The sequence below is a fragment of the Phaethon aethereus genome (genome assembly GCF_964289735.1).
Source record: "Phaethon aethereus genome assembly, chromosome: 12".
In the NCBI taxonomy this organism is placed as follows: domain Eukaryota; kingdom Metazoa; phylum Chordata; class Aves; order Phaethontiformes; family Phaethontidae; genus Phaethon; species Phaethon aethereus.
The window spans coordinates 3,430,949-3,443,627 of record NC_138588.1 but is presented as its reverse complement, the minus strand read 5'-3'; the positions used below and the strand labels follow the sequence as shown (position 1 = coordinate 3,443,627).

Below are 12,679 nucleotides of genomic sequence, written 5' to 3'. Positions count from 1 at the left end.
GAAGCTGAGGACTCGAGGCTTCATGTAGTAGCTTTTTACTAAATTGACGTTTGTTTAGGTTTTTTCTACTAATTTTACAAAATTGTACTAAATTGTACTAATTTACTAAATTTATACAGAGCTGGTGGCTACGCTATTGCAGTAATATTTTCCATGCCACCATTCCCAGTTCATCAGAAATTTTCCTCTCCCCTGCTATTCCTGATCTGTAAAACATCACCGCACTTAACGCGACTCGACGGTTCTTAAAAGCTAATCCGGCCTTAAAACAGCTCGTTTGACGTCCCCTCGCACCGAAGCTTGCCCTGTGCACCAGCCTCCTGGGTGGGCTCTCGGTAAGCTGCCGCGGCGCTGGAGGGGACGCGAGGGCTGGGACGCCCTTGCCCCAGCTCCCCCGGGCTGCTCCCTGCCACGGTTTAGCAGCACGTGGCCGCACGCGTGAGCTCCGCGACCGCGGGCGCGCTCAGGTCGCGGCGGAGAGGGGAGACCGGCGAGGTGTCCTGCTCGGCTGCCGTTTCCGCCTCTGTGGCCGGAAAAAGTGCTCGGTCTGTCGCCGGCTCGGGAAAGGGAGCGTGCGCCGGGCGGCGGCGGCAGGAGGAGGGATGGAAAGCAGCGGGCACGCATGGGGCTGGAAGCGGAGGAGAAGAGCGCTCGGGATCTCTGCCAAACGAAGCTGTAAGCTTGGTCAGGTCCTGCTGGCTTCAAGCTCAGAATAGCAAAGGTTAGTTCAGACAAATCTTCCCGGTGTCAGTAATGAAGAGTTTGCGGATGCGGGCATTGCACACGGTGGTTTTCCGCTTGGCTGGCAGCCTCTCTAAGGGCGACGTCACTTGCAATAGCTCATCTTTCTCTCCTTCCACCCAGCTGAAAAGGTGCCAGTCCTGCCTTCCGCGGTTTTGTTTCACCCCTTCCTCTGGCAGCAAGAGATCAGGCAGCGGCGATGAGCTACCTGGATGAGGTTCCCTTCCGGACGGCCAGGAGCCTCGGCGGGGACGCGGGGGGGGAAAACACCTGGATCACCGCCCCGGCCATCGACCTCCCCGACTGCGCCGACATCCTCATGAGCACCATGGTGAGTCGCCCCGCACCCAGATTCGCTTCTGGGGGGACGCTCGAAGGGACGTCAGCGGTGTTTGCCTTTTCTTGTGCAAGGAGGCAAGGGAAACCTCTTCTCCTAATTGATCTCCTCTTAATTGGCTGGTTTGCAGGAGTGGGAGGAGGTGAGGACGATTTGTGGTGGCTGGGAGTGAGGAAGGGGTAGGTTTGGGGTTGGTTTTTATTAATCCCGTCCAAGCAGGAAGGTTGGGTCTTTCTGGGACAGGAGGAAAAAGGTCAGTCTCTGCTCTGGGGTTGTCTTCTACGCTGGAATCATCACTGTCTCATTTATTAATAATATTTATTAAATTTTTATTAATAAATCTAACAGAGACGTAAGCAGGCAACACTACCTATGCTGGCAAAATACGTACATACCATACGTATCTCTCTCTATAATATCCTGTGGCACTTGGTGATTTTCTGCATTGCACAGTCCTAAACTGCTTTTGAATCTACACCTATTGTCACAACAGCCTTGTCACCAATTTTAAGCCCCATCACAGCGATTTGGAGGAGCTGTCTGTGCTCTGGAGGGGTGTAGGAAGCCTGTGCCTGTACAGCTGCGCTGAAGGCACGGCGTTGGCTCTCCGGGCGTACGGGTAGCGCGAGCACAGCCCCGGTCGGCGCCGATTTCAGAAATATTTTGCGTGTTCAGCCTTAAGTAGTCTCACCCGTAGATGGGGTCAGTGCACTTGACGGGGCGAAGGCGATCCGGGTGATCCCAAATGGCCTCTGCTCACTCCTGGTGATGGGTGAACCAGCGGTAAACCCCACATCTGGCTTTTCCCTAGCTCAGCCTTGCTCATCCCTACCCCCAAAATGACACATCCCGAATCCACAGGGCGTGTTTAACATGAAGACTCACCGTGTTGTTCATTTTAAGCGATTTCTCCAAAGGAAATTTTAATGCAGCATTTTTTGCCACCCACGTAGAGGCAGGTGAGGGGGTCCACCACCCCGTCCTGCCCCGGGAAACCCCCAGCCCTGGGTTTCTCCCTGGCCGGGGACCAGCGGTTGCGCTGGTGGTCTGGGCTGATCCTTGTCGAGGCATGGGGTGGTGGTTTCCTCGGGGAGGCCACAGCTGACACGTGGCAGGGAGCAGTAAAAACAGCATTCCTGGGCTGTGAATGTACTTGCCTGCCCGTCCGGAGGAGACCTTGTTTGGAGAGCTCTGGGACGGGCAAGGCTTGTTTGTTCCAGGAAAACCCCCAGATTTCAGTCACAAACACGCTTGTATTTTAAGTCAGACTCTGCTGGGGGAGCAGCCGAGCCCCCAGCGCTGCCGGAGACTCCCGCGGCTGGTCCTGCCTCTGGCCCAGGTGGCATCTCCCCCCTCGGTGGCTCCCGAGCCCCCGTGCCTGAGGTGGCTCTGCCCGGTACCGCTAACGAGGGCCGCAGACGAGCTCTGCCACCGTGCTGGGGGTGGCCCGTAGCCTGCGGCTGGATGCGGGCAGGATCCAGGATCCAGGGGATGCAGCCTCTCCGCAGCTGCCTGAAATCGGGATGCCCGTATCCCAATGCGGCACGTCTGCGGGAGGGGCTGTCTGCACCCTCCGCCCTTCCACAGCAGCTCAAAACCACCTCCCAGCATAAAACACCTATCGAAGGACTTGTAGGTACGACTCAAAATAGTAATAATTTCACAGCCAGATGTTTTTCAAGTATAAATTTGGGGATTCCCTGTAGGGATGAGACTGGCGCTGCCCAGTCCTACAGCCCTGGTGCCCGCAGCCAGCCCTGATGCTCGGGGAAACGGGAGCCAACATGGGAAGGACGCAGCCCTTGAGGTGCCCTCGTGAAGCGCGCGGTTTGCTCCGTGCCGCGTGGTCTGGTTTCAGATGCCCTCACCAGCTGCTTCTCGCTCTTCCGCAGCACGACTTCTCACTGGAAAGAAAAGCGCTTTACTGGGTCGAGGTGGCCTCGCAGCAGCAAACCTCCCAGCATCGGGTCACCTCCGAAGTCGTCCCCACGGCTCCGCCGTGCTGGCTGCTGCTGGTGGACCCCGCCGACAGCGCCGGGGGGAGAGCGCGGGACGGGGCGGTGCGGCGCTGCGCCAGCCTGAGCGCTGCCGGCGGCAGCTACGGGCACGCCACGGGCAGAGGGGCCTTGTCCGACACCGAGAGCGAGACCTGGCACTCGGAGGAGGATGAGTGCTTGGAGGACGACGAGTACTCCTCGACCTCCTGGGAAGAGAACGACAAGGATGAAAAGGTTTCCAGGAGGAGAAACACTGGGAGAGCTGTGGCTCCGCGTTCCAGCTTTTACCAGACCCGACCAAAGACGTCGCCTGGCTTGCTGGAGCCCTCGCCGCAGAACGGCGGCCGCAACCCCGCCAGCCCGGACGCGGGCAAGCAGAGAAGATCCATGGTGATATTTAACAACATGAAGAACGAGCTGGAAGCGGCCAGGAGGAAGCTGGCTGCTTTGGTGCATCCTTTGAACAGAGCCGCCACGGAGGGCGGAGGGGTCCCGCTGCCACGGCCGCTGCCCCGGTGCCCCCGCGCCAGCCGCGGCCTCACGTACGGGACGGCCCCAGACGCGTCCCAGCTGGAGACGCTGGTGCCGGCTCCTCCGGCCGTGCCGATCCCCCCCATCAAACAGCATAAGCCCACGGTGCCGGTGAGGTGCTTTCTGCTGGTGGCCCTCTGCTTGCTGCCGAGACAGGGGGGAGGTGGCGGGTGTCGAATCGGTCCCGTTTGCTGGGGTCTGGCCAGCAACATGGAACTGAAACGAGGCTTTGGGAACATTAAACCCATGAGAAATTGCTGACAAGTTTTCATAAGAATGGAAGGAAGGGGATTTTTTTTGCCGGGGTTTACAGGCAAGCTTTCTGGGGGGATGTTCACTTGTTCTGTCCTAACCAAAACATCTCTGTTTTTCCTGACCAGCAAGGCATCTTATTTGATTTTCAACTGAAACACTTAAAAAAACAAGTGAAATATTTTTTCTCCCCCTCTTTCCTCTCCATTTTCCCCCTCTAACAGATACAAATGGGGTTTATGGGGAAATGCCCCTTACAGCCATCACAGCTGCTCCTCCTGGCAGCCCCAGAAGAGAAGCCAGGGCTTGAACGGAGACAAAACCGGGCTGTTTCTGCATCCTCTCTGCCCTGGGTCTCCCGCATTACCTGTCCCCGTGCTCGCTGCCCTCCGTCACCCCGTTTTATAGCTGGAAAAGGCCACTTCACCTGACTCCTCTTGCAATACTGGCATCCTTCTCTGTGGCAATGGCTGTCTGTCTTTTCTTAAAAATAGGAAACTTGGGATTCCATAGTCCTACTAGAAATATGAACCATTTAATGATAGAGACAGTGACGTGAAGTGATGGAGTAAATATTGCTTTCCATCACCTTACATCTGAATTGCACCATGTTTTTTAAGAAATCACATCTCACCCAGCTACTTGAGAGATTTAGGAGATGAATTACTGAAAACCAGCAATTAAAATCATCGGACACGTGAAAGGCCAGGTTATTTATATGTAGTTGCATCAGACATAGGGTGATTAAGGAAAGATTAAATGCCCATGTGTACTTATACAGCAAAGGGCTGTTGCAACTAATTACTAATCCATTGGCCACCCTGCTTAGCTGCTGTTGCAGATGGATCACTCCAAATCCTAAAAACCTCATACTCAGGCGAGCGTTTCTATTGTGCGAGGTCATTTCTGGGGATGGCTTTGTAACAGAAACCTAAATACATCTGATAAACGTCACGGGCGTAAACGGGGCATCGGGGGGAGCTGTCGCAGGCGGCGCTGCCCCCTCCTTGGTTGCTCAAGGACGAGCGTGGCGTTTATTGCTGGAGGGATGATTCCCAGGGAAAGGAAGCTGCTTTTGCTCGCTTTGCCTCATGAGCCCTCCTGAGCGCTGTTTTCTCTGATCTGTATCCATAGCTGAGCCTGGATTTAATTGAATCCAGTCTCCTTTGATGCCCAAGGGGGTTTGTTCCGTGTGTGGGAATTTTCCTCTTCTGGCGAGAGCAAGGTAACAGCCAGCGCTTGAAAGCGTTGCTTCAGCCCGGGTCGTCTAACTTCATTTCAGGAGCCGGAGCAAGAAGCCCATCTGCTGTTTTTTCTTGCAGTCCCTCAGCCCCTACGCCTGCCTTCCCCCTGCCTCCGCGCCTGCCCCCACGCCTGCGCGGCCCCTCGCTTCCCACAGATCCCAGCCGGATTCGGCGGCTGACCTGCTCTCGGCGCTGAGCCAAGAGGAGCGAGACCTCATCGAGCCCGTTATAGCCTTGGGCTACCCCACCCGCAAAGCCATCCTCACCCTCCAGAAGACCGGACGGCAAAGCTTAAGTCAGGTTGGTGGAGCTGGCACGGGGCCGCGGGAAGCTCGTGGTAAAGAAAAACTTGATTTTTCGTAGAGAAAGGGATGGCTGTCCTGCTTGGAGTGAACTTCTGACGGCCTTGGGTCTCTCACTTTTGTATCAGACCTCGGTTGGCAGGGTTTTCCATGAGATCAGACATCTGCACTTTTGCTGTAATAAAATAGCAATGAGTCGCCCTCAGCTTTTCAGCGAGTAATAACGTCCGGGTAACGTTATCTGTTCAATCTGTTGTATGGAGCATGGTGTCCTTTTGAAGTACAAATTTTGCCCCCGTATATGGAAACTTTTTGCACATCATTTTTTCCCGGCTGTTAGGTTCGTATGATTATTGCCATGGCTCATCCTGTCAGAGCGGGGCTGTACGAATACCTTGGAGATTTGTCTGGGCTCTCTCCAAAACACAAGCTCCTCTCATTGGAGCAACCAGGGACTCCATGCAAGCATTGCGGCTGGGTCCCAGAGCTCTTTTCCTGAGGAATTCTGTATAATAACCTGGAATTTATTGAAAATAATTAATGTACAACCTCTTCCTACCCCTGGTATCTGAGTACATCACAGCTTGCTGGGCTGCATCCCGATTCCTGAGGTCTCTGCTTGTCCAGACGAGCCTCCCGGGGTCCAGGTGGACTCGGAGCATCCGTGCCATGAGGAATGCTGCTGGCTCTGCCCCTCTGGCTTGGCAAGCTTGCGGCTGGACCTGCCCACCTCAGCAGAAGGTTTAATAGGGCTAATTATCCAAGTAGCCTTTGCAGAGAGAGAAGGGGCTTGATCGCAGCTTAGCAAGAGGGGGGTCCACTGGGCTGTCGTGCCAGGGAGCAGGGGCAGACCCCGGGTGTGAGCAGGCACGGCACCGTGCAGCCGCTGTCGGGTTCCGGTCTCCTCCCTGCGCTCCCGGGGAGCTGCCTGCGCTGCGTGGGCCGGCTCTTACCCGTCCGGTCGGCGCACGAAGCTGCTCCGCGGCCGAGTCATCCTGCAGCTTCTGGCTCTCTCCTGAGTCACCCCCGGCTGGACCAGCCTCCCCAGAACCTCACTGGCGCTTCAGGCGAGTGTCGCTGCGAGCCGAGGTGGGGAGGGAAACTTTCTTTCTTCAGTTCATAAAGGTTTTGTCTAGGCAGGGGGAGATGGGCAGAGCCCAGTCCACAGTCTTTGCACAGAGCCGTGCAAGGGTGTCTTGCAGCAGTTGCTGGCTCTGGAGTGAAGAAGGAGTGCATCTTACCGAGGCTGGAACTGGGTACACTCTGCTCCCTTCTGTATAAACACTGGGACTCCCATTCCCTTGGAGAAGTGATTAATGCACCAAAATACAAGGTCTGCCTTACATCCTGTGCCTTCTTCACCAGCAGTTCCCATCTTTCCCATTTATGCCAAATACAGCCAAGATAAAACATAAAGCCTACCCCTTGGTGCATCTCTTACAAGTACAAAACTACCAAAGTAGGCTAAACCTTCCTGGAAAATATGTTTCAACTCAAGTTAAAAACAAGAGCTGTGGGCGCTCTTCATTGCCTGCTGGTGTCACGCGGAGTTTCAGTGTGTGACGATGACAGCTTCAACCGTCAAGATTGATTGTAGTACCAGATGGTAGCCAAAAATTGCTCAACTTCTTCGCAGTGTCAAGTCAAACTGGCAGAGCCTACCCTGGTGCAGAAGGCAAGTCTACTGCCTTAAGGAGGCGATGCCTTCTCAATTTTGGCGGAAGAGCCTCTCTAAAAGGTTCCAGCAAGGTTAGTTGCCCCAGCATGCCGGAGAATCATCATCTAGGATGTCATAGCCAAGGGCTAAACCAAAAATTCTTCACTGCATTTTGATCAATGATCATTGATCGATCAAAAATGCATCATTGGTCCATGGAGCTCTCAATGTACATGTGAGCTGAGCCAGGACAGATGGTTGCAGCCGGCCAGCATCCGTCTCCCCAAATAGCTCTAAGCACGGGGTTCAGAGCAGGGTGTTCACCATGGGACACAGCCCACAGCACCAGCCACCTCCTAGCCATGCACGGCTGGGGAGCCTCTTTCTATTGTCTGTTGGACTCTTGTGAAGTCAATAATACAGTGAAATACATGCTCAGCTGTGCTTCCATAATGTTCTCCTGCTCCTTTCTTCCTCCAGAAGAACTTGCTGTCTTACCCCAAGTGACAATCTAGATCTTCAGTGCTTCCTACAAGCCTTGCATCAGCCGTCTCCACCAGCGGTGGCTCCCTGAGCCTCTCCAATGCTTGTAGAAGTTGCGTCCTCAGTGACGGCATTTGCGGCAGTGAGTTGAGCAGGGCTGTCCGCCGTGGTGCTAGCTGGGGTCTCCCTGTCCCCTCGAGGAGCCTCTGTCCCTGGAGGCCCAGCACCCAAGGGGTAGCACCCACCGGGTTTGCACGTCCCTGGCTCAAACGCTGCTGCAAGACTGGGGAGACATTTACCCTGTTCGTCCACGATAAAATCAGCGTTTGGGTCTTTGGTGGTGTTTGCTCGTGGTTTTTTCCATGCTAGCAGCTGATAGTCCATGGTCCAAGTGGGTCAGTGAAATGGTTGGTGGGAAGGTTTTGCTCTTCTTAAGCAGCCAGCTGTTGGAGGACCTGAAGGGGGGACCTCATGGGGACAGGCCTTTCCGATGGGCGTCAGCCAAAGCGGTACAGGGACATGGAAGATAAAACCCACGGGAGGAGGGATTTCCTTTACGTCACTGCATGTGCTTGTCTTTGATGCGCAAAGCTACGTTGCCGCGCATAACGTCACGTAGCAGCAAATGAGGGAAGAGGGAAATCAGTGGGTTACTGATCTGCCAGAGCCTGGAGGTCTCTTCCCACACAAGCAGTTTGTGATGAGGTTATGGGGTTGGCTGTGTAGTGGATAAAGCCGAGCTCTCCAGGGGTATCTGCGCTGGAAGAACTTCATGTCCAAGTGTGGTAAGGAGCTTCCTTGAGAGCTACAAGGGGATAAGGAGCTTCAAGAGGGCAGTGGCACCTCCTCCTCCTCCCCAGCGAGCGGTGGGCCTGGTGCCGGACTCAGGGGGTTAGCCCGTCATAGTATTTAAAAACCTGATTTTGTTTAGTCTTCAGGAGATATATATATGTGTAGATATATATACATAAATTTTTAATTATAAAAGTTATTGAGTTGACAACAGCACCAGTTTCATGCTGGGCTTGAACAGCACACCAGGCTGCCAGGGCTGCTAGATGTGAGCACCCCGTGGTCTGGGGCGTTTAGTTAATACGGTAATGAGGAAAATAAAAACAGGTTATGAACGCCAATGACTATCTAATTTTTTAGTTAATAAGCTGCTCCTTGAGGCTGACATTTCTTAAAATTCTAGCTCTGCTCTTTAGCCAAACTAGATCAACTCAATGTCTGAGGGGCTTTTTTGGCTTTTTCATATGTTTTACGGTCTTTTACTGAATCCTTCTCCTTGGCTACGGCAGTGCTGGTGGAGATCTGAGCACTGGTGGATCTGGGGAGATATGAATCAGCTTCTCCTCGGATGAAGACGGCGTGGCTTTGGGGAGACCCGTGGGGTGTTTTCATTCCCCCTGCTATTGTATAGCTCGTTTATTATTGTCTGTCCCGTATGTTTTTGGACAGTGAATGATTCTCGTGGTATTTAAAAGATACCGCTGGGAATAGTGCTGTCAGCACTCCAAGAACAACGAGGAAAGCCAAAAATAACTGTTTGCTTTCAGTAATGACAGCGCACGGGTCTCCCTGGGGTGGGTTTTGTGCTTGGACCCCGGAGCGAGCCCGTGGGCGCCCGAACCCCAGCGCATCAGGGGGACGCCAGGTCGGCCGAGGGTAGACGTCTCACCAGTGGGCTCTGTTTGGTTTGCTCCTCATCCTCCCTCTGCTTGTTCCCATTCCCACCCTGGGAGGTTGGGGGGACCAAGGCAGTCTTGGTCTTCTTGCAGTGGGAGTCCTGCTGATGGACAGACCGCCCTGGCCGAGCATCAGATGGGAGCCAGCAGGACAGTTGTGCCCCAGGTCCTCCCTGTGAGCATGTCCCTGGGAGGTGGCAGGGAGGGCTCCTGCATGCGCTCGTACCCCACGTCTGCGGGGTTGGGTTAACCCTGGTTGTTGTCTTCTGCAGTTCCTGAGCTACCTGGGTGCCTGCGACCGGCTGCTGAAGCAGGGCTACGAGGAAGGGCAGGTGGAGGAGGCCATGGAAATGTTCCAGCACTCGGAGAAAAAGGTCAGAGCAGGGCGGCACAGCCCGGCCCTTCGTGCTGCGTCCTCCGGGCTCGCTTCTCCAGCGGGCTGCACGCTCCCCGCCGCCGCCCCCGCACGGCGTCCCGGCCGGTCAGACATGTTGCCCTGCCAGCGGTGAGCCCACGCTCGTGGCAGACCCCCGGGGCAGCCTCGGCGTGAGGACCCCCCCGGGGAGGACACCCGCCCTTCTCCGCCCATCCCCTCTCCCCGCCGTGCAAGCACGACGCTCGCTCGGCCCCTGCGCGGGAGATCCCCCCCCGAGCCCACCAGCGCCCGCTACCCCCCCCCCCGGCTTCCCTTTTGCGTTCACCCCCCGGGGAGAAAGAACCGTGGTGGCACGCCGGGTGCTGGCCTCCATCGCCAGTCTCCTCCCGGGGGTGGTGAGGAGCTGGGGTGGGAGAAAAGCTGCTTGAAATTCGGGCTGGTGGTGCTTGACGTGATGCCGACGGCACGGGGGATCGCCGGCCCGTGGCTCGCCGTGGCTGTGGCAGCGCGAGGGCCCCGGGTCTCGGCCTCAGGCAGGGGGTGGCTCGCCGGGGACGCGGCTCCGGGGGATGTTGTGGTGCCGGGGCCCAGCCCGAGCGAGGGGGGAAGCGGGACAAATCAATTCCAGCTTGCGCTCGCTGCCTGTCGCTGGTCTCTTCGCAATGCAGGCAAACGCTGCACGGCATTCCGATTAAACTTCGCCAGGAATAAGCGGAGCTAGAGGCTGACTTTACGAAATACTTCTCATCCGAACAGCCGATGTAAAGGCACACTGTTAAAAGCAGGCAGGGGTATGTGTGCCGTCGCCGGGCCGTCGGCAGCGGCAGCAGAAGTGCCCTTCGGCGGCGATACGACCAGGCCAGCTCACCTGGCTGCGGCCCCGTCACTCTACGATAAAGCCACCCGCAAAACCCCGTCGTAACATCACCCCTTTCTCTTCCTTCTTCCTCCAGGCAGCTGAATTCTTGCATTTGTTAGCTCAGTTTAACGATATGGGTTTCCAGCAAAATGAAATCAAAGAAGTTCTTTTGCTTTGTGGGAATCAGAGGGAGAAGGCACTGGAAGAGCTCGTGATGAAAACCCAGTGACCAGCATCCCAGACCCCAGTCACAGCTTCCCCTCTCCAGACCGGACCACCGCAGGACTCGGGCGGTCGGCACTCACTTACCCTCTGGCTGCTCCGTCCCCACCCCGAGCAGCACGGCTCACCGGGCACAAACCTTCAAAGCACCGGCTTGGTGTCTCTCCTCCATTTTATGGACATCCACCACAAGCATGTTTGCCACTGTCCTAAGGCGAAGGCTTTACGGCAGGAGTGTTTATCTCTTCACCCACAAATCTCCACCCTTGATCACCTCAGCTGTTTAGATTAGATGCAATAAGATCCAAACCGCCTTCGGCTTAGGTTTTGCAAAACCCAAACCATCTGGGGTGATGGGTGCCATGTTTTCAACTGTAATCAAATGCGGATTCTTGCAAGATTATATAAATCAGCGGAAGAGATTGTTTTCACGAAAACTGAAGGCTTCTGCAGAAACATGTGTTGGTCCTTTCTTGGGAGGAGTCTTAGCTGACTTAGTGATGGCTGAATATTGTCGTTGAAATCCGATCACATTAGTGTCTCCTTTTAAACCAGAAACTTGAGAAAAACACACAGTTCAATGAGGGTAGGGAAAGAAAACAGGCTGCCCCTGCTCTAGAAATACGTGAAGGTTATCCAGTGCAATGAAAAATGGCTTATGCAAGGGTTTGCGCTCGGAGAATTTCATGAAATCAGAAGAGAGAGATGGGGAACAGCTTGGCTGCTCTCGTACTCTGCCCAAATCAGGAAAATTCAGGGGTTGCTTCCCGAAACTGTGGAGGCAGTGGCTCCAAATGAAGTTAAGCACAAATGTCAGGATCAGGAAAATCTGGATGCATTTTTGTATGTAACTGAAGGACGGAGAATGGGAGATTCAAATCACCTTATGGAGTGTGTCTCTTGGCTTGGCACTGGAACAGTGGACAGTGTTTTCACAAAAAGTGTATTATTTTCCTGTGAATTAGATGCAGATGTAATTTCTTTGAGTAAAGATGGTTGGAGGGGTTGTTCTGAAATGTATTTGTGTCTTTTCCTGTGAAAGCTGGCACAACCTAGCAGAGAAAATCCTTAATGAGTTGCATTAGTACCATTTTTCCATTGTACCCTGCCAAATGATCTCCCAGCCCAACGTCCTGCCATCGAGTTAAAACACCATGTCCCTTCTCCATGGATCTCTAGGTGGGTGCCAAACACCATCGCCTGGAAGAGGGAGCTTGGCATCCGGGCTTTGGGCGACTTGACCCATCCATACCCAAGGATGCTTTGTATCTTTCCGTTCTTTAATGGCATTGAAAAGGAAAACGTGGCACCTTGTATGGCCAAGGGAGATATTCGTGGGGAGCTCACAGGCTCTCCTTGGAGCTCTCAGCCCTGTTTTTCCTCCAGCTTTCCCCTGGTTATACAAGCTTTTATTTTTGATACGGCCCTTATAAGGCAAGTCCATTCTACAGACAGCTTTTCGTTACGTTCATCCTTGCCAAGATGATGTCACCTTAAAAAAGAAACTTGCAAAAGGTTAAACTGTGATTAGATAGATCGCTTCGCCTCAAACTGTAGTCTTTGGCGGAATAAACACCATGAAGATTGAAAGGGGAAGATAACAGTGCTGTGCCGGTGCCAGTAACGCATAACGTTGAGGGCTAAATTCTGGTGGAGCGAAGCATATTTGCAGCGTTGTGCCCACTCATGCTGAGCAGCCTCTTGCTCTCATTAGAGATTTGCTTGATTCTGGCTTATCATTTTTTCCCCCTGGTTGCAGAGGTAAGAACTGTAGCCTTTTTCCTCCCTGTGCATCTAAAATTATCTTGCGTTACTTTCTGTACCTTGGTCTGGATTGATGGATGCAACAAATTACTCCTCTCTTGGGAGCATCTGTGCCATACTCAACAGTGCCTGCCGAGACCTACTCTTTCCCCCAGGTGCTACACTTAAAATCTTAAAACCTTTTGCATTTTGTTGGCAAATATCTTTGTAAACCCCTGAACTGTCA

At 54.1% G+C, this 12,679-nt stretch overlaps 1 protein-coding gene across 1 annotated transcript; it reads left to right on the top strand.

Moving 5' to 3' along the window:
* Positions 1-940: 940 nt before the first annotated feature.
* On the top strand, positions 941-10,696 carry UBAP1L (ubiquitin associated protein 1 like; the record flags this gene model as incomplete). The annotated part of the gene is made up of 5 exons (XM_082005245.1): positions 941-1,072; positions 2,971-3,717; positions 5,181-5,402; positions 9,505-9,606; positions 10,562-10,696. The coding sequence occupies 5 exons, from the start codon at positions 941-943 to the stop codon at positions 10,694-10,696; spliced, it is 1,338 nt and encodes a 445-aa protein (XP_081861371.1).
* Positions 10,697-12,679: the final 1,983 nt, after the last annotated feature.